Genomic DNA, 20,849 nt, shown 5'->3' with positions numbered 1-20,849 from the left:
CTTCGCTTCTTGTGGTCCTTTCTAATTTTCTGTTACCTTTCTCCAGGTTTTCTCCATGCCCCTTTGTTTACTATTTCTCTTCATTTCCCCCTTCTATTTTTCCTTTCTTCTTCTTCTGATACTGTTTTCCATATATTGAGTTTTAGCGTTAATAGAAGTCAGAGTAGTAACATCAAAGGTTTATTGTTACTCTAACACAATGACAGTAATTCAACCTCCTGCCTTCTAACCATCATCAGTTCAGCAAGAGTTGTTTGTTGTGTGTTTTTGCTCCAGGTTGCCTCCTGCTGCTTTGGTACTAGGAGAGCGGTGGGCCCTTCGTTGTTGTTTCTGTGGCATGAAAAGTTAAAGACATCCTCAAAAGGCAATATCCTCAGATTTTGGATCAAATTGTGTTGGACCAGCAGTTCAGTAGTGGTCATGGGTGAGCTGAGGTTCAAAGGTTGAGACTTCTTTTGTCTGAGGTGGACAGGGAGTCTTCAGAACGGTGGTGGTGGTTCCTCTTTTTCTTGTTGAATGATGGCTTCAGCTACTCCTCCCCACCTCACACAAACAGGCTGAGAAGGAGCTGCACCTTGGCAAGAATAAACTTGCTAGCCAAGTTGCTCTATTATTGCTGCCAGGTCTCTCTTGCACTCGGATGGGTTTGCCTTTCTAACAGCAAGTACTGTCAATTTTGCTATGTCCAAATCACATTTTGTTTGGTTTAGCCGTAGGTGGTAACAAAGCAATGGAAAAACCAGCTAACTAAAGAGATGAGGTGGCCCTGAAAGTGCAAATGGTAACTCAAAATATGTATAATCCAATTCAAGAGTTTTATAATCCAATTCAAGAGCATTCTTCAAAGACTCTTTCACTTCTTCATCCCATAACAGATGAAAGAGGTTGGTACCTGCTTTCCTGTTCCTGACTCATTCATTTCTCCCCTTTTTTTGGTATTATGTCATTTAGGACAGCTGGCATGGTGTGCAAATGACCTGTCACATATTAATTTAATTTATTCTGTCCTACGGACTCAAGACAACTTGCAGCAGTTCTCCCCACCCCACCCCATAAATTTGTAATAGTTCTGTCCCAAACAGGCTTGCGATCTAAGGAAATAGAATGGGTGGGGAATGAAAGAGGTCGGATAAATAAAAATCACATAAACATAAAAAAACCAAGAGCTGCAAAACCAATTAGTCCAGAACCAATCCAAAGGACAAGCCCTTTTTGTAGGCAACCACCTGTTGGTGGGCTCCGTGTACCTCTGACACAGTGTTAAGACCAGTGCTAATAGCTGTAGGTGCTGTTACAGAATTAATAATACTGTGGGTTGGCAGGTTGCCTGGAGGTGACAGTTTCAAATGACTAGATCCGCATTTCTCAACCTTGGGGCGCCATTGGTCCTGCCAGCTAGGAATGATGGGAGTTGTAGTCCAACAACAGTTGAAGACCCAAGTTTGAGGAAACACTGGGCTAGGTGTTAGGAGACCCAAGACTCGTGTCTGAGTAGGGTTGGGATGCCCATCGAGTAAAAGAACCATGTCCCTTGTGAACCAGTTTTAATGGCGCTGAGTTCACATGATATGTGGATTTCAGTTAGGTCAAGGTCACTCTAGAAATAATAAATGGGTTTGTGTTGTTCAGTCACTGTATTGCAGAGAACAATCTGAATTAACTAGAGTGAGAGAATATCCCAGGTTTTTGTGTCTAGGACTGCAGCCTAAGCTTTGTTTTCTTCATTTGCTGCATTCCAGGAATGAAGGATCAGCTGTGAATGTATTCACCCATACTGGTACAGAACACAGGGTGAAGTTTTCTGCTGAAAATGGGTCTTTGTCGCAGTTTGAGGCGCAGTGTCACCAAAGCTAAAGCAAAACGTTCAGAGAGAGAGAAATCGGTGCATTTCTTTGATGACGAGTCACAGCAGGAACCTGATCCACGGTGTGTGCATGGTCTCCATCCACCTGCATAACCTGCAGAACAGACCTCCACTCAGTTAAGTAGAAAGGCTGGTTCAGAAACCAGACCTTCAGGTGAGCTGCCCTCCTTTTTATATTTTAAGTGCCACTTGTTTTACATGCCCATTTGTCATGCCTCTTTTTTAAAAAAACAACAACAGCTAAAACCTTTTAAAAACTGAGATTAGCTTGTTTTCATTATATTCTATAGAACAGGGGTGGGGGACTTGGATCTGCCCAACAAATTGGATCCCTCAGTCCCCAGCCTGCCATTGGCCAGCTTTGACAAGAAGGCAGGGCCACCCCCCTGTCAATCACACAATGTCCTAAAGATGTCAGGCGACTGACCTCTGTCAGAGTTCAAAGGTGGGGGGGCGTCATGGGCCAGATCATGGGCAATTATAGCGACTCTCTTTGAAGGTGTGCTTCCAGCATCAATCAGGTCACTGGCAGAGAGAGCAAGAGAGAGCACCCACTTTCAAAGGAGAGGCTCTGGGAACAGCAGCTCAGCGCCGCCCTGGGCGCTCGGCAGACAGGCCTCGCCTTTGCCCCCAGCCTTCCCTGCGTGAAGGTAGGATCCCCCTCCCTCAGCCACCCTCCCCCGCCAGGCCCCCCTCAGCCACACACCCCAGTTCCCCTACATGAAGCTAGGACCCCCCCCCCCCGCTCAGCCACACATCCCAGTCTTCCCTGCATGAAGGGAAGACACTCCAGCAAGTGAAGAGCATCCTTCTCTTCACTTTGAGTTGAAAGTGTGTGTGATTCTGAACTTTGCCCACAGGTACAAGAATGCACTCCATTCTTTCAATGGGTGCTTTCTCTAGGGTCATCAGTGGTTAATATTAGATATTTGGCATAAGTGCTTGCTTTAGAAGATTTCTCTCTGACCACAGTCCCCTTTATTTTTTCTTCTTGCCTTAACAACAGAAGTCTGCTTTCAAGAGGCCTCTGACTCCTAAGATGGGCTTAAGAGCGTTGAGATATTCATCTCAGCCCTCCAAAACGGAAGCCATTTCCATCCCTCCCAAGAGAAGTGATTCTGTTAACACAAACAGAAAGTTCCACTTCGGAATCCACCACCACGGCCTTCAATGATAAGACTTGGTAAGTGGCATTTTGGATTGGACAGTGCAGGCCATTTTTTTCCTTCTGTCGTCTGTGCAATTTAGGAAGAAAATATTCTGCTTTCTCTCCAGCTGTTGCTGCAAGCCTTTGATTCAGACTCTGTTCTCTGTCTTTGGCCACTCAGAGACAGCCTTTCAAAGGCCCAGGAATAATCCTCATTTCAACTTCCAGGAATGCTGCTGCAGTGCTGTCATGCAGATTTCTAGAATTCTCCCAAGTTCATGTACCAGCCTCCTATGAGACACAGGAGTGAATCATTGGGTTTGTGCAACTCTTGTAAGGACTGTGTTGGGCCCCATGCACTGCCCATGTTGTATTACACGCCCAGTGCACATGATTCCTTGTCTCAGTGAGTTTACATCTTTGTTTAGAACTGCCAAAGATAGAACAGAGCAATGTCTCTTAATATTGTGCTTGTGTGAGTAAATATTGTGCTCGAGGAGGAAAGCATTCAGGAGAAGGATAGCAGGGAGGGGACAATGGTGCTGCACGCCTTACCCATATACCACTTTTGGATTTTTTTAAAAAAGATGTCCTTGTGATTGATATAACTACCACGGGATGCAGTTTGATTTTTCTCTGTAATAATAACGCGTGTTCCAGAGGACCACTCTATATTGTTTACAGCAGAAATCTTGCAGATCTCTTGTGAAATTCAGGGCCTAAAGGAGTCCCCCCCCCCTTTCTTATTAGGCCTGACTGTTTTTCCTTTTGTATTTTAAAGCATGTTCTTCCATCACCATAAAATATCAAAAAGAAGGTGTAAAAATACCGTGGACGCCAAAGTACCCAAAGACTGGCTCCAATAGGGGTAATATATATATTTATATCATTTCTTTCTTGGGAATTACTGCATGAATGGAGAGTTCTGCATTCTAGGTAGTAGATTTTTGTCAATGTTTAGAACAGGGAACCCTCCCACCTTTGGTGGGACCCCAGGGTCACATTTGGAAATCGTAAGAAACTGTCATGGGCACCACAACATAGCCCTTTTGCAGAAGAACAACGCACAGTAATGGGATGAGAAAAGCCTCCTCCCCAAAGCACCAGGTAAAACACCCATGCATACCCCCTTAATAAATACAACACAGGCACAAAGAAAGGCGACCGCTAAATTAAAAACGAACCAGACCCTGATTTATTTATTTTTTAATTGAGAGGGTTAGGAAGAGGGTCTAAGGGGGGAGCGCTATTACACTCCCTCCTTTCGCAGCATCAGTTCCTGTTGGCAAAGAGGCAGGCCACTTTTTGAACTGATAAGTGACAACAGGTGAGAAACTTCAGTGTGTTTTGATTTCTTGGCGCTAGTGCAAATTCACACACCCACACACACCCCGCCCCCAGTAAACAATCATGCTTTTTTTTTTTTAAATGTTTTTTATTGCTTTTTAGAAATACAGAAATACAGAAAAAAGAATAAAGAGTGGTTATAAGAAAATAGAGTAGAAGAATAACAAATTTCCATATTCTTTTTCCATCCAATCTATAGGACTTCCCCACATCCTCCGAACCCTGCGTTCCCTGTCTTATAAAACATCAGCAATTTGTTAACTTATTTCAAAACTTATTGTAACTTCCATTTTATCATGTTCCCTAATTTCAATTTTACTGTAACCCAATTCTTATATGCTTTGTATTAAACACAATAAAGTTGTTTCATTATTTTACCTCTAAATTCTTGTGTCTTAATTTTCATTTCATTAACTTACATTTGCTGAAGCTAGAGTTTCCTGAAAGGTGCATTTTTTAACATTCATACAGCTTATAGTGTTTTTTCAAATAGTCCTTAAACTTTTCCCAGTCCTCCTCAATTGTTTCTTCCCCCACGTCTCGAATTCTGCCAGTCATTTCAGCCAATTCCATATAGTCCATCAACTGCGATTGCCATTCCTCCAGCGTGGGTAAATCTTGTGTCTTCCAATATTTTGCGATCAGAATCCTTGCTGCTGTGGTAGCATACATAAAAAAGGTTCTGTCCTTTTTAAGCACTCTCTGGTCCACCATGCCCAGAAGGAAGGCCTCTGGTTTCTTAGGTAAGGTAAATCTCAGTACCTTTTTTAGTTCATTATGGATCATTTCCCAGAAGGCCTTCACTTTCGGGCAGGTCCACCAGAGATGAAAGAATGTCCCTTCCGCCTCTCCACATTTCCAACATTTGTTGTCAGACAGATGGTATATCTTAGCTAGCTTGACTGGGGTCATGTACCACCGGTATACCATTTTCATAATATTTTCCTTCAAGGCAGTGCATGCCGTAAATTTCAAACCGGTGTTCCATAACCTTTCCCAGTCTACAAACATAATGTTATGCCCCACATCCTGAGCCCATTTTATCATAGCGGATTTGACTGTCTCATCCTGTGTATTCCACTTAAGCAGCAAGTTATACATTCTCGAAAGTAGCTTACTTTTTGGCTCTAACAATTCAGTCTCTAGTTTCGATTTTTCCACCTGGAATCCAACTTTTTTATCTATTTTAAATACCTCTTGAATTTGCGCATAGTGCAGCCAGTCTCGTACCTTAGTTTTCAATTTCTCCAAGCTTAGCAACCTCCAATTGTCTCCAATTTTTTCAATTATTTCCCAATATTTAGGCCAATGGGCCTCCATGTTAAGTCTCTTACGTGCCTTGGCCTCCACCGGTGAGAGCCACCTCGGAGTTTTACTCTCCAATAAGTCTTTATATTTTATCCAGACCCTCCAAATTGCTCTTCTGACAATATGGTTTTTAAACAATTTGTGCACTTTAACCTTGTCATACCACAAATATGCATGCCACCCAAACGCATTGTCAAACCCTTCCAGATCTAGGACGTCAGTGTTCTCCAATAAAATCCAATCTTTCAACCAGCAGAAGGCTGCAGATTCATAATATAACCTCAAGTCTGGCAGGGCAAATCCCCCTCTTTCTTTCGCATCAGTTAATATTTTAAACTTTATTCGGGGCTTTTTGCCCTGCCAAACAAACTTAGAAATATCCTTCTGCCACTTTCCAAAACATTCCACCTTGTCCACGATCTGTAGGGCCTGAAACAAAAATAACATTTTCGGCAATACATTCATCTTTACAGCAGCTATTCGGCCTAACAAGGAAAGTTTCAATCTTGACCATGTTTCCAAATCTCTTTTGATTTCTGACCAACATTTCTCATAGTTATCTTTAAACAAATTCAAATTTTTGGAGGTCAGGTACACCCCTAGGTATTTTACTTTTTTAACCACATTCAACTCCGTTTCTTTAGAGAACTCATCTGTTTCTGTAACTGTCAATTTTTTTGCTAAAACCTTGGTTTTTTGCTTATTTAACTTAAACCCCGCCACCCGACCAAAATCAGAAATTAATTCTAACACTCTTTTAGTACTGGAGACTGGTTCCTGTAATGTTAATACCAAGTCATCTGCAAATGCTTTCAATTTATATTGTTTCACTCCGACCTCAATTCCCTGAACCAACCGGTCCTTTCTAATCATGTTTAGCAACATCTCCAGAACTGAAATGAACAATAGGGGGGATAGGGGGCACCCCTGACGTGTCCCTTTTTCAATTTTGAACTCCTCTGTCACCACATTGTTTACTATCAATTTAGCTTTTTGTTCTGTGTAGATTGCTTCTATACCATTTTCGAACCTCCGCCCCACTCCCATCCCTTCCAAATTTTTCTTCATAAACATCCAAGAAATATTATCAAAGGCCTTCTCTGCATCAATAAAAATTAAAACCGCTCTGGTATTAAGATTTGTTTGTAGAAGTTCCAAAATGTCAATAATGTTTCTTGTGTTATCAAACAAATGCCTACCAGGGAGAAAGCCAGCCTGGTCCTTATGAATCACTTCATTTAGTACTTTTTTAAGTCTACTTGCCAAAATATCGGCAAAAATTTTATAATCCACATTTAGGAGTGAAATGGGGCGGTAATTCTTAAGTTGAGTCTTTTCAGTTTCTAATTTAGGTATCAATGTGATGAAAGCTTCTTTCCACGTTTCCGGTGCCTTCCTTCCCTCCATTATCTGGTTACAAACCTCCATCAAAGGTTGTATCAAATAGTCCTTTAAAACTTTATAATATTTGGAGGTTAAGCCGTCAGGGCCTGGGGACTTGCCAAGTTGAAGATTTTGGATGGCACTTTCAATTTCTTGCTGTGTAATGTTACAGTTCAGGTTTGTTCTCATTTCCAGGGGTATTTTTTGTAATCCATTAGTTTTAAGAAATTGATCCACCTCTGAAGCTTTTTGCGGCCCTTGTGAATAGAGTTCTTTGAAGTACCTCTGGAAGCACTTTCTAATTTCCTCGGGTTTCTGAACCATTCTCCCTTCAATCTCTAGATTTGTAACTGTATTAAGCTTTTGTCTCTTTTTCAACTGCCAAGCTAGCAGTTTCCCACACTTATTCGCCGATTCAAAGGATCTTTGTTTCATTTGTTTAATTTTCCATTCCACCTCCTGATTTATCAATTTTGAATATTGCGCCTGGAAAAATTTCACTTCTCTTAACACATCCTTCGACTTAGGCCTAGATCTTAATTTTTTCTCTCCTTCTCTTATTTTCTCCAATATCTTCTCCTTCTTTTCATTCCAGAGCCTTTTCTTAATCGTGTTTTGTTGTATTAGAAACCCTCTCATAACTGCCTTACTTGCGTCCCAGATTGTTCTTTTTTCCACGGTGGTATTCAAATTTATCTCAAAATAGTCCTTTAAAGTTTTTTGGGCCTTTTTCACAATCTCCTGATCTCTTAATAAAGTGTCATTCATTTTCCATCTAAAGGAACCGGTTGTATTAAGTCTCAATTCCACTTTCAAAGCATTATGGTCGGAGCAGGTTTTTGGGCAGATTTCCACTTTTCTAGTCTTAGGTGCCAGTCCTCTAGTTGTCCAGATTTGGTCGATTCGTGTCCATGTCAGATGAGCTTCAGAAAAGAAAGTCCCTTCTTTCCCTAGAGGGTTCTTAACCCTCCAAATGTCAACTAAGTCCATATTGTCTGTCATTTCAAAAAAAGTTTTGGGTAGTCTGCCGTCTTTCGATATGTTGACACTTTGTGACTTATCCATATTTACAGACACAACCCCATTCATATCACCCAGCATAATGATGTTACTATAGTCCAAGTAATCCAGCATAGTCTCGTGCAGCTTCCTGAAAAATTCCGATTTTCCCTCATTTGGAGCATATATTCCTAATATCAAAAATTTTTCTCCTTGTGTCTCCAGTAAACAATCATGCTGATTGATTGGTGTGTGTGTGATCCTTCTTTTCACAGGGAATGTCCAGGGTTAGGCCCTCTTTTGATCACTTGCACTCAGATCATGACAACAGTTGATCAAGAACAAAACAAGGTCCTGTGGATTCCTTTTTCATAAGACTGTGATGCTGCAAGCAACCTATTCAGGTTCCCCTACCCCAGTCTTTATTTTGTCACATTTAGGTAGTCTATGTAATTGGAAGCTTACATTGCTCAAGCTTTGTTCTTTTGGTGTATAATAGCCATAGGGATTTTTATTTAAGTAGAATTGCAGTCTCTGTTATAGGGATCTGACAACCTCTAGTGTGGTCCTGTAACTTGTTTTGCCACTGTCGATAAATGTAGTGTGTCTGTTTTGTTTTTTAATTTTTGTTACAATACATATCTTCTGCCTGTACCAAATTCCATTCTGTGTTTCTTTTTGCACTTCTGACTCCATTTCTCAACCATGTGTTTATCTTTTTCCTTCATAAAAAATTGCATGTCATGTTTTGTAGGTACTGTAACTTTATTGTTCAAGTATCATTTAAGTAGGACTATATTTGTGATGACTGTTCCTAACATTTCATTATGTACATAGGTTTTCTTTCATCTGTTTTTTCCCCTTCCATTTTTTTTTTGTTTTTGCTTTCTATTTGCATTAATTTTAAAAAAAGGGATTCTTCTTTCCGGAGATACAGTGGCACTTCTGGATGCGAATGGGATCCGTTCCGGAGCCCCTTTCGCAACCTGAAGCGAACGCAACCCACGTCTGCGCAAGCACAAGTTGCGATTCTCTGCGCATGCCATCATTTTGAGCATCTGTGCCTGCGCAAGCGGCAAAACCCGGAAGTAACGCGTTCCGTAACTTCTGGGTCGCCGCAGAGCATAACCTGAAAATGCTCAAACTGAAGCATATTTAACCCGAGGTATGACTGTACTGGCTTAGGATCTCAGTCTTTGGCCTAGGGAAGGGGTTACTTCCACACCTAAACAACAAGAGTTTATCAGCTAATAGATGAAAACTATGGTCAGAAAACCACTTGATTGGAATACAGTCATACCTCAGTTAAATATACTTCAGGTTGAGTGTTTTCAGGTTTCGCTCTGCAGCGACCCGGAAGTAACAGAACGCGTTACTTCCGGGTTTCACCGCTCGTGCATGTGCAGACGCTCAAAATGACGTCATGCGCAGAAGTGGCGACCCGCGTACGTGCAGATGCAGGTGGTGTTCTACTCAGGATGCGAATGGGGCTCTGGAACGGATCCCGTTCGCATCCAGAGGTACCACTGTACCACCTTCTCTCTTGTACCATCTGGGATATGATACTGCCCTTGAATCTCTGAGGCAAAGCCTCTGGGACATATCACATAGTGATCTCCGATCTCAATCTCATGTTATCTGTGGCCCAATAGCAGTAGGAATTCATTACGGGTACAATTTTCAGATAGCTGCAAATCTGTCTGTACCAACTTATCGGCGTCTTTTTACCAAAGCCAGATTAAATGTATTTCCATCAGAAGTGCTAAATGGCAGACTGAGAGGCATCCCTTATCAGAATAGGCTCTGTGTATGCTCTCAGGACGTCGATTGTATGAGGCATATCCTACTGCATTGCAGACAATATGAGCAAGCTAGGGATCTGTTGATTAAACCCCAAGTGGCAAATCGGCCGGGTAAATCTAAAGCCTACTATACTAAGTATCTTGTGGACGACAAGTGTAATACAGTGGCCGTGGCAAAGTTTCTTTCAGTAGTCATACATATCAAAGATCATCATACTCAAGACTAAATAAATATCGTCTCGGTCTACCTCTCCAGGGGGGTTGTCTGTATGAATCCGTATTTTATTCTGAATCTATGTTGTGGGTCTTTGGAACACAATAAATATTTATTATTAATAATATTTGTGGTGACTGTTCCTATCATTTCATTATGTACTTAGGTTTTCTTTCTTCTGTTTTTTCCCCTTCCTTTTTTTTTTAGTATTTGCTTTCTATTTGCATTAATTAAAAAAAGGTATTCTACTTGCACAGTTGTTCAAAGCCAAAATTTGGTTGGAAATTTAAACCTCTGTTTTGCAGATACTATTTTATAGATCAAAATACAAGAGAGAAAGAGAGAGACGAAGAAATGTAGAAAGGCTATTGATAAATTCTTAGTTAAAATAAGATGAGGGACAACATTATTTTTTTTAAGAGGGAGGCCAGAGTTGGATTGAAACAGACTGGTACTGTTGCAGCACGGATTTTCTTAAACTAAAAAAGTCACTTTGTATGAAAAGAAAAGAAAAGTTGTTAAATAAAGGTCAATTTCTATAACTTGACTTGTATGGGAGTGTTGCATAATTACCTTTCTGACTCCATTGTTCAGTTTACTACTATCCACCAGGTTACAGAATTTAAACAAATTCACAAACTTTTTCAAGTGGATAGCCGTGTTGATCTGTCATAGTCATAATAAATAACAAGATGAAAAATGAAAAAATCTTTTTTAATAATTCCAGTGGCACCTTAAAGATCAACTAAATATAAGCTTCCAAGGTGTGAGCTTTTGTGTGTAATACACACTTCATCAGATGCTCTGAAGCAGAGGTGGCTTCAACCGTATAACTGTTGATGACTGTTATGGCAGTTGGTTCCACAGGGAAGGGCAAGGGATTTTTAAAGGAATAGATGACCAAAATTAGCTTTAGTATGTATAATGGGACATGAATCCAATATCTCTATTCAGACCAGGTCTCTCCATAGTTTTTAGTTAGGTAATGAGTTGCAATTCAGCAAATTCTCTTTCAAGTGTATTTCTAAAATTCTTTTGCAATAAGACAGCTACTTTACGATCTTGTAAAGAATGTCCTGGGAGACTGAAGTGTTCTCCTATTGGTTTCTCTTTTTTATGATTCCTGATGTCAAATTTATGCCCATTTATCCTTTGGCGTATAGTTTGTCCTGTTTGTCCAATATAGAGAGCTGTAGGGCACTGTTGGCATTTGATAGCATATATAATGTTGGAAGATGAACAATTAAATAGGCCTGAGATGGTATGTTTGATGTTATTGGGGCCAATAATGATCTTGTCCGGGTGTATGTGACAGCAAAGTTGGCATCTAAATTTATTGCAGGCTCTTGTGCCAGTGTCCATGTTAAATCTGGTTGTTGTTCCTGTTGCCAAAGAAGCAGGCCACTTTTTTGAACTGATAAGTGACAACAGGTGAGAAACCAAACAAAGCCCAACTGACGTGCCTGGTTCTCTGCAGGTTGTTGTGAGGATAAAGGTGTCCTACATATGACCACCTTGAGCTCTTAGGAGAAAGGGTGGAATATCATCACCACCAAGAAGGGGGGGTATTAATCCTCCTTCCTTTTTGTTGCTTCAGTGTGTTTAGATTTCTTGGCGCTAATGCAAATTCAGCTCTCCCCCCCCCCCCCGGTAAACAATCATGCTGATTGATTGGTGGGTGGGTGATCCTTCTTTTCGCAGGGATTGTCCAGGGAGGCCCTCTTTCGATCATTTGCACTCAGATCATGACAACAGAATTTCTTTTTCATAAGACTGTGATGCTGCAAAGTGAGTGAGAGAGAAACCCTTTAGGATACGTTTAAAAAAACCTCTCTCTCTCCCCCCCCCCCATCCCAAGTATTTGGTGGTTCATGTTTACTTGAATTTTTTTAAAACAAGCAACCTGTTCAGCTTCCCCTTCCCCAGTAACCCCCTGCTTATTTCTCCTCTGCTTCTGATAGGAAGAAAACGAAACGAAACAGTGTTGAGTTCCTACTCAGCTGAGTGAGCATGACTTTTTCATGAAGTGTGGTTCTGTCCTTCCATAAGAGCTGTTCTACCTTCAAGAACAATCAGTTGTGTGGATTGTGAATGGGTTTTCTTCTAGGTACCCATTTGGGGAGTGAATCCAGGGGGGAGAAGCACTCTTCCAATATATGGGTGAGGCCACTGTTTGTATCTCATAAACTCCTTTGTCTGTTCAAAAAAGTTATTGGCTTCTTTTCTGCACGGGTTAATATTTAAATGTCATGGTGTATCTGATCAAACTGTGCTCATTGTGTATTCAGAATAATAATTTTGGGTTGCTGGGCCTACATTAAGCAGTAAATCATAAGGGTTAATAGCTGTGCCTAGAGACCGCTTTATTTTATCACATTTAGGTAGTCTATGTAATTGGAAGCTTACATTGTTCAAGCTTTGTTCTTTTGGTGTGTAATAGCCATAGGTTTTTTATTTACTTAGAATTGCAGTCTCTATTATAGGGACCCGACAACCTCTAGTGTGGTCCTATGACTTGTTAGTTTTCCCACTGTCGATAAATGTAGTCATAATAAATAAGATGAAAGATGAAAAAATCTTTTTTTAATAATTCCAGTGGCACCTTAAAGATCAACTAAATATAAGCTTTCAAGGCATGAGCTTTCGTGTGTAACACACACGTCGTCAGATGCTCTGAAGCAGAGGTGGCTTCAGCCTTATAACTGTTGATGGCTGTTATGGCAGTTGGTTCCACAGGGAAGGGCAAGGGATTTTTAAAGAGACAGATGACCAAAATTAGCTTTAGTATGTACAGTGGTACCTCGCAAGACGAATGCTTCGCAAGATGAAAAACGCGCAAGACGAAAGGGTTTTTCGTTTTTTGAGTTGCTTCACAAGACGATTTTCCCTATGGGTTGCTTCGCAAGACGAAAACATCTTGCAAGTTTGCTTCCTTTTTCTTAAAGCCGTTAATACCCAGCGAATCCGCGCTCCGTTGTTCAGTTTACTACTATCAACCAGGTTACAGAATTAAAACAAATTCACAGACATTTGTAATGGTTATTTTACAGTGAGATCCAAAATTGCATTTTGTTGATATAGTTGCAATTACCTGTGAAGCATAATGACTCCAAAAGAAAATTCAGAGCAAAGCTTGCTTCAGTTTTGATACCATTGAATTTAAAAGATGCTAGCTTGACATACTACTTTTTGTGCCCTTCCCATTTAACAAAATAATACATTTTGAGTATCAGTGGTAAACATCTGCCTGACGGAAATTGGGCTTGGTAGATGGTCCTTTTTCTTTCCAGTGTAAGAGGCATTAGGCAAAAGGTAAAAATTCTACTACCTCAGCCCTACAGATTTGGAGTCCTAACCCATGACCTTCCAACGCCCAGTTTGGAAATGGGAGTGCTTTATAAGCTTTTCTCAAGCTAATGTGTGTAAGGTGAAAAAGAAAACAATTACCCCAAGTTAAGAGAAGTCTTAAAATGGCAAAGCCATGGGGTGGGGGATACAAATTTTGGACCATGCAAAGGCTTCATTTGACCTGATTTCAGATGTCTTGGGAGAGAAAGAATGTCTTATGAATGTACGTCTTATGAAGTAAGCTAGCATTCCTTCAGCTACTGATATATTTGAATAGCTGTCTCCATTCTCTCCCTCATTAATAATCTGCATGATTTTGGTTTGGTGAGCTCACTGAAGAATGGCCATAAACTACATAACAGCTAAGTGAAATATTTTCTGCTATCATATGAGGCATGTGGTTATCTCAAGGAATGAGGTGGTTTTTCTAATTCTACATTTTGACACGACAAAATGACAGAACCATGGTGGACACTGGAGTGAGTTGCATAATTGTTTAGCTAAAAGTGATGTAGCTGGAGGCTCTTTGATACATTAGATGGATTAATTCATTTCTCCTCTACAGCTTGGGGAACATAAAGATCAAAATAGTTTATTATCTGTAACTTTTGCTATTCAGGTGGGTGATTTATGCCAGGGGTAGGCAACCTAAGGCCTGTGGGCCGCATTTGGCCCAATCGCCTTCTCAGTCCGGCCCACGGGTGGTCCGGGAATCAGCGTGTTTTTACATGAGTAGAATGTGTCCTTTTATTTAAAATGCATCTCTGGGTTATTTGTGGGGCATAGGAATTCATTCATCCCCCTCCCCCCATATCTGAGGGATGCTGGACCGGCCCACTGGAAAAGGTTGCTGAACCCTGATTTATGCCATTACATATCCTGGCCAGGGCGTCCCAAGTTCTGTTAGTGCATGATGGAAGTGGGAGGGAAAGGGGTTAGCTCCAGCCCTCCATTCAATGCAAGAAAGGCTATTGCACTTCTACAAGACGAAAGGAATTGGCACTGCTAGTCTTCATCGCTTCCTAGAAGGCGCTGCCTGCGAAGGTACAAAGAGTCCTGCCTTACACTGTGAGCCTTCCATTCTTACTTCCTGGCCAGGACCACCAAAACCCACTTGCGGGGACATCCCCACTTTTAGCCACGGGGAGGCAGGCTTCGCAAAATCCAAGCATATTCCTATCCTTGTTACTGCAATGCTTTCGTTCATTTCGTTCACTTTCGCTGGATTGAGACTCCAACCGTATAAGAGAGCGAGCGAGAGAAGAAAGGGTCCCTGTCAAGCGCGTGGCTCTCTCGCTCGCTCGCCTCCATCTGCTCGAGGCAGCGTCGGAGAAGCGCGCAGGGCCGCTTGGGAGGAAGCGAGGGGGAGCCTGGAGAGCCCCGAGACCAGGCAGGAGCCAGCGGGGGGGGGGAGCCGAGGAGAGAGGAAGGGGCTGGACTTGCCGGAGAGACTGGCGAGGGGTCTCGCTCTCCGCCTTGGCGCGCAAATCGTGAGGCGACCAAGGGAGGAATCCCGCCCGCCTTCTCCCCTGCGCCGCGAGGGGGAAGGGGCAGCCTCTGACTGGAGCGGCGGCCGCCTGCCTGGACGTGCGCTGAGGCTCGGCTTGCGCGCCTCCCCGCCCAAGAGCAGCGCTATGGCTGGGCCTGGGCTTGGCCGAGAGCTCTTAGCCATGGCCAGTGGCGGAGGCGGCTCCAGGAGATACTCCTCGGGCTCCTCCTCGGCCATCCTCCCCAGGACCATGGAGGTCCCCTGCGCCCGCGGGCAGCGCATGTGGCGGGCCTTCCTGGCCTCGTCCATGGTCCCCTTTTTCTTCTCCTGCTCTGGAGGACCCTCAAGGACCTGGGCACCGTCTGCTGCCACTGTGGGGGCAAGGAGAAGGTAACAGTTTCTCTTCTTTCCGGGTTCTCCCGCTTGAGGGCCGCTTCACACGTTGCCTAGGGTGGGTCACACTCGCGTGTCTAGCAGGTGCCTTCCTCTGGGAGCTGCGAATGGACGTGGAGGGGGGGGAGGCGAGGGTTGGACACCTGCAGAATGTCCCGTTCATGGTTGTCAACTCATTTCAGGGAAACTTACAAATAAACTGTGTGTTCCGATTGCAGCCGTGTATCTGGAGCCTTTGCGTGTTGACAGGGAAATGGGTCCCAGTGAGTTCAGAGGCTTCATTCTTGAGGGCATCTGCTTAGGAGTGCAAGTGCTCTTGAATGTCACCTGCAGCTCAGTCCTTGGGAACTGCAGCCTTAGTTCCAAGTAAACTGCAAGGGATAGGGAGATTCATCTTCTTTCCTTCCCTTCTTTTGGTCCTTTCTAATTTTCTGTTGGGGACGCGGGTGGCGCTGTGGGTTAAACCACAGAGCCTAGGACTTGCCGACCAGAAGGTCGGTGGTTCGAATCCCCGCAATAGGGTCAGCTCCTGTTGCTCGGTCCCTGCTCCTGCCAACCTAGCTTTTCGAAAGCACGTCAAAGTGCAAGTAGATAAATAGGTACCGCTCCGGCAGGAAGGTAAATGGCATTTCCATGCTCTGCTCTGGTTCACCAGAAGCGGCTTAGTCATGCTGGGCACATGGCCCGGAGGCTGTACGCCGGCTCCCTCAACCAATAAATCGAGATGAGCGTCACAACCCCAGAGTCAGCCACGACTGGACCTAATGGTCAGGGGTCCCTTTACCTTTACTAATTTACTGTTACCTTTCTCCATGTTTTCCCCATGCCCCTTTGTTTACTACAGTATTTCTCTTCATTTTCCCCTTCCATTTTTCCTCTACCGATATTGTTTTCCACATACTAAGATTTAGCGTTAATAGAAGTCAGAGTAACGTCAAAGGTTTATTGCTATTTTTACACAGATGACAGTAATTTAATCCTCCTGCCTTCAAACCATCATCAGTTCCGCAAGAGTTGTTTGTTGTGTGTTTGCTGCCCCAGGTTGACTTCTGCTTCTTTGGTACTAGGAGAGCAGAGGGCCTTCGTTGTTGTTGCTGCAGCATGAAAAGTTAAAAACATCCTCAAAAGGCAATAACCTCAGATTTTGGATCCAATTGTGTTGGACCAGCAGTTCAGTAGTGGTCATGGGTGAGCTGAGGTTCAAAGGTTGAGACTTCTTTTGTCTGAAGTGGACAGGGAGTCTTCAGAACAGTGGTGGTGGTTCCTCTTTTCCTTGTTGAATGATGGCTTCAGCTACTCCTCCCCACCTCACACAAACAGGCTGAGAAGGAAAGAATAAACTTGCAAGAATAAACTTGGCAAGAATAAACTTGCTAGCCAAGTTGCTCTATTATTGCTGCCAGGTCTCTCTTGCACTCGGATGGGTTTGCCTTTCTAACAGCAAGAACTGTCGATTTTGCTACGTCCAAATCACATTTTGGGTGTAGGTCTCTGCTGCCGTGAGACTAAAAGTAAAATAATAAGACTGGAAAGCCAACACCTGCGGAAAATCCATACCTCTCACCAATGTTTCATGTGTTATACCAGTGATGCAGAACCTTTGGCCCTCTGGATGTTGCATAACTACAGCTCCCATCAGCCCCTGAAGCATTGCCAATGGCCGGGGGTGACCGGAGTTGTAGTTCAGCAACATGTGGAGGGCAAAAGGTTCTCCATCAAATCTGGCAAATGATGGAACATGGTGTAAGCAAGATTTCTTGGTTCGTGCTGCTTCTGTTCCCCATACACCTGAGGGCGATGGGGGCGACCATTGCTGAAAGGTGAAAAAATAGCAAAGTTGTCTCAAGGCAGCTTATTTTTCATATATATTTTTGTGAAGCTGTTGACTTGGCTAATCATTATACTTCTGCATTGGTGACATCCTCTTGGTTGTCCCTCCCTTGGTTGTCCCTCCCTTGGTTGTCCCTCCCCCCTCCCACTCCCCCTTTGCTTAATACATAGTCTGATGAAGAGTTCTGGAGAACTCAAAACCTTGATTGTTATTTTGTGATGCTTGGGTAGGTCCTAATAAATATATTTCCCCACTGTAGATTTGAGATTCTTGTCAAGGCAAACAGTGAAGCCAACAGCCATTTCCTGCTCAGTGGGATTACTCCAAAAGATGTGTACTGTAGCTTAGAGCTGCCTTCTTAGGATTTCCCCTTTCAGCTTTACTTATGGCTATCCAGAAGGTAGAATATGCTTAGAATGCCATTGTGTTTTGAAGGCTAGGAAACAGAGTAAAATGAGATCCCTTCACATTCAGTTATCAGCTCTCCCTGCTTCCCCCAAGATATGGCATAACATGGCTCTGCAAACGTGGAATCCTTTATTAATTTTAATTTGAAAGTGGTAATGAAGTAGGGATATGAGTGTATCTCCGTGTGATGACATAAGTAACACTGCTATGCCGAGAATTATGAAAGCAACTTTGAGAAAGTTAGGTGCATCTAAACCCCATCAAAGTAGGTGGGAGCTCAAGTATGTTTTATGAATTGCATCTTGTGTAATTACTTCCTAATTTCTGAGTTATTGTTTTTGAAGGGGAGGGTGTTCAGTCAGAGTCTCCTAAAAGAGCCTGTGATCTTCCAGCAGATGAATTGCCATAATTTCAAACAAGTTTTTCTCTGCAAAGGATGCTATCATAAGCTATGACTGTGGGTTAAACCACAGAGCCTAGGACTTGCCGACCAGAAGGTCGGCGGTTCGAATCCCCGCAATGGGGTGAGCTCCTGTTGCTCGGTCCCTGCTCCTGCCAGCCTTGCGGTTCAAAGGCACGTCAAAGTGTAAGTAGATAAATAGGTACCACTCCGGTGGGAAGGTAAATGGCGTTTCCGCGAGCTGCTCTGGTTCACCAGAAGCGGCTTAGTCATGCTGGCCACATGACCCAGAAAATGTACACTGGCTCCCTCGGCCAATAAAGCGAGATGAGCGCCACAACCCCAGAGTCGGTCATGACTGGACCTAATTGTCAGGGGTCCCTTTACCTTAATCTGAAGCTTTAAAATGCAGTTTGACTTGCTAAGTAAATAACAGCAATAGCCTTTTCCCGCTGAAGAGATGCTGAAGACTGGGTTTGCAATATCAGCCACTTTGATTTGCAGACAGTAGGAAGCCCAACCTTAGTATTAATAGTAGTAGTCTGACCTTGCTTTATTCCGTAGAGTTACCAGCAACTGCAGCAGTGGAAGTTTATGTATGCCACTGTATGCACTTCTTACGTGATGATGCCATGGCTGAGCCAGATCTTAATTGCACAGTTGAATGGGAAATTGCATGGGTGAGCTTCTATATATGAAGCCTTAAAGGTAAAGGTAAAGGTACCCCTGCCCGTACGGGCCAGTCTTGACAGACTCTAGGGTTGTGCGCCCATCTCACTCTATAGGCCGGGGGGCCAGCGCTGTCCGCAGACACTTCCGGGTCACGTGGCCAGCGTGACAAGCTGCATCTGGCAAGCCAGCGCAGCACATGGAACGCCGTTTACCTTCCCGCTAGTAAGCGGTCCCTATTTATCTACTTGCACCCGGGGTGCTTTCGAACTGCTAGGTTGGCAGGCGCTGGGACCGAGCAACGGGAGCGCACCCCGCCGCGGGGATTCAAACCGCCGACCTTTTGATCGGCAAGTCCTAGGTGCTGAGGCTTTAACCCACAGCGCCACCCGCGTCCCATATGAAGCCTTATTATGCCTTAAAAACCCCACCTCCTTTTAATTTCCATTTTGCTTGAAGATAATTTCAATAAAAGTTCTAATTGCTGCAGTGCAGCAGTCTAATGGAGAGGCATTTGAAGCGCATGATAATATGAAATGTAATAGTGATGCAATGTTAAGTTTTAAAAATTATGCTCCCTGATGACTGCCCTTCAATCATAATAAAAAAAGCACCAGGCAATTAACTTGAAAGGCACAGGCAATTGAGCGATCCCAATTAGGTTATATTGCATTGGAGTAAATGTGTGTCTGTTTTAAAGGTGCAGTTATTGTAAACAAAGCTACTTGGAGACTTTACCCAAGGTTTAAAAGTACCCTGCTTTTTTCAGTGCAGTTACTGGGGTTTTTTCTACCCCTTCTTGTCTGTTTCCACATGCAGCATTAAAAAAAGAACAAGGACAGCATAGCTTTCTTCTTCAATACAGCCAGTTCCACAACATCAACAGGAAAAAAATAAAATAAGTCCGCCTAGTGACTTAACACAAATTCAGCAAATCGAAGTGTAGCATTATTATTTTTAAATGGAGCTACAGGTTGCTGTTTCCTCACCTCTAATGCTATAAAGCATAAGGATATTTTAAACCTTCCACTCTGAATAAGCTGGCAGTTATGAAAAAGTGATTCTGATAGAAATTAGACACCTGGAGTAGTTGGCTGCCTATGTGGTGAGGAAATTTGTTTGCCACCATCTTTCCCAATCCGGGGAAGTAAAAGAGGCACAATTCACATACAATTACAATTAGCTCCTCATTGGCTGCATCCCAACGGTGGGATTTTGCTGCTCAGTCGTTAATCACATCCGTTGATTTCTAAATTAAATGGCTCACATTCCACAAAGGAAAAATAATAAATGTTTCCCAAAAGAAGGAAGAAAGATGAGGTGTGTGCCTATGTGTTTTTCCCCCAATAGTTTGCCAAAGGTTTCCCTTGAATGCATTCTTGCTTCAGAGTTTCCCAGCCTCGCAGCCAGTGACAGATTGTGCTGTGAGTAGAATTGAAAGCTAGCTGTTAAAACTCAAATGTTTTTAAAAGACAACAGCAAGCCCTGGCCCCTTGCTAACGGAACCTTCAGTGACTGTTGGAACCAACAGCCATTTGGCTCCTCCCCTTTCCAGAGCATTCTTCAACGACTATTTCACTTGTTTATCCCATAACAGATGAAAGAGGTTGGTACCTACTCTCCTGTTCCTGACTCATTCCTTTCTCCCCTTTTTTATGTCATTTAGTAGCAGCTGGCATGCTGTGCAAATGACCTGTCACATATTAATTTAATTTACTGCTCTGTCCTAGAAGACTCAAGACAACTCAGAGCAGTTCTCTCCGCCCCCCCCCCCCCAATTTGTAATTCTTCTGTCCCAAAGAGGCTTGCGATCTAAGGAAATTGAAAGGTTAGGGAATGAAAGAGGTGAGATAAATAAAAATCACATAAACATAAAATCTTTTAAAAAACAAAAATCAAGAGCTGCAAAACCAACTAGTCCAGAACCGATCCAAAGGACAAGTCCTTTTGGGAGGCAACCACATGTCGGTGGGGTCTGTGTACCTCTGATACAGTGTTAAGACCAGTGTTAAGTAACTGTAGGTGCTGTTATAGAATTAATAATACTGTGGGTGGGCTGGTTGCCTGGAGGTGACAGTTTCAAATGACTAGATGCGCATTTCTCAAACTTGGGGTGCCACTGGTGCTGCCAGCTAGGGATGATGGGAGTTGTAGTCCCAACAACAGTTGAAGACCCAAGTTTGAGACTCAAGACTCTCATCTGAGTAGGGCTGGGATGTCCATTGAGTAAAAGAACCTTGTCTCGTG

At 43.1% G+C, this 20,849-nt stretch overlaps 2 protein-coding genes across 9 annotated transcripts in view; both read left to right on the top strand.

The window, feature by feature from the left end:
• The window catches only part of LOC310844374 (uncharacterized protein), a 72,638-nt gene that overhangs the window by 16,696 nt on the left and 35,093 nt on the right, over positions 1 to 20,849 (top strand). The window contains exons 6-7 of the mRNA XM_083738561.1: positions 3,793 to 3,879; positions 11,766 to 11,819. Of these exons, the coding sequence (XP_083594687.1) occupies positions 3,793 to 3,879; positions 11,766 to 11,819 (141 nt within the window). The remainder of the gene's footprint in view (positions 1 to 3,792; positions 3,880 to 11,765; positions 11,820 to 20,849) is intronic.
• LOC310844327 (disks large homolog 5-like) overlaps positions 1 to 20,849 on the top strand; it is a 35,934-nt gene that overhangs the window by 625 nt on the left and 14,460 nt on the right. For 4 of the 8 annotated variants that reach the window (XM_083738448.1, XM_083738450.1, XM_083738445.1 and 1 more), the window contains exon 2: positions 717 to 884. The gene's annotated coding sequence lies outside the window, so the exon portion shown is untranslated. Of the gene's footprint in view, positions 1 to 716; positions 885 to 14,688; positions 15,292 to 19,567; positions 20,209 to 20,849 lie in introns of those variants that run through there. The other 4 variants (XM_083738452.1, XM_083738451.1, XM_083738446.1 and 1 more) reach the window with 2 other exon arrangements.

Source organism: Podarcis gaigeae (genome assembly GCF_964106915.1).
Source record: "Podarcis gaigeae genome assembly, chromosome: 5".
Lineage (NCBI taxonomy): Eukaryota > Metazoa > Chordata > Lepidosauria > Squamata > Lacertidae > Podarcis > Podarcis gaigeae.
This window is presented reverse-complemented; position numbering and strand designations above follow the sequence as displayed.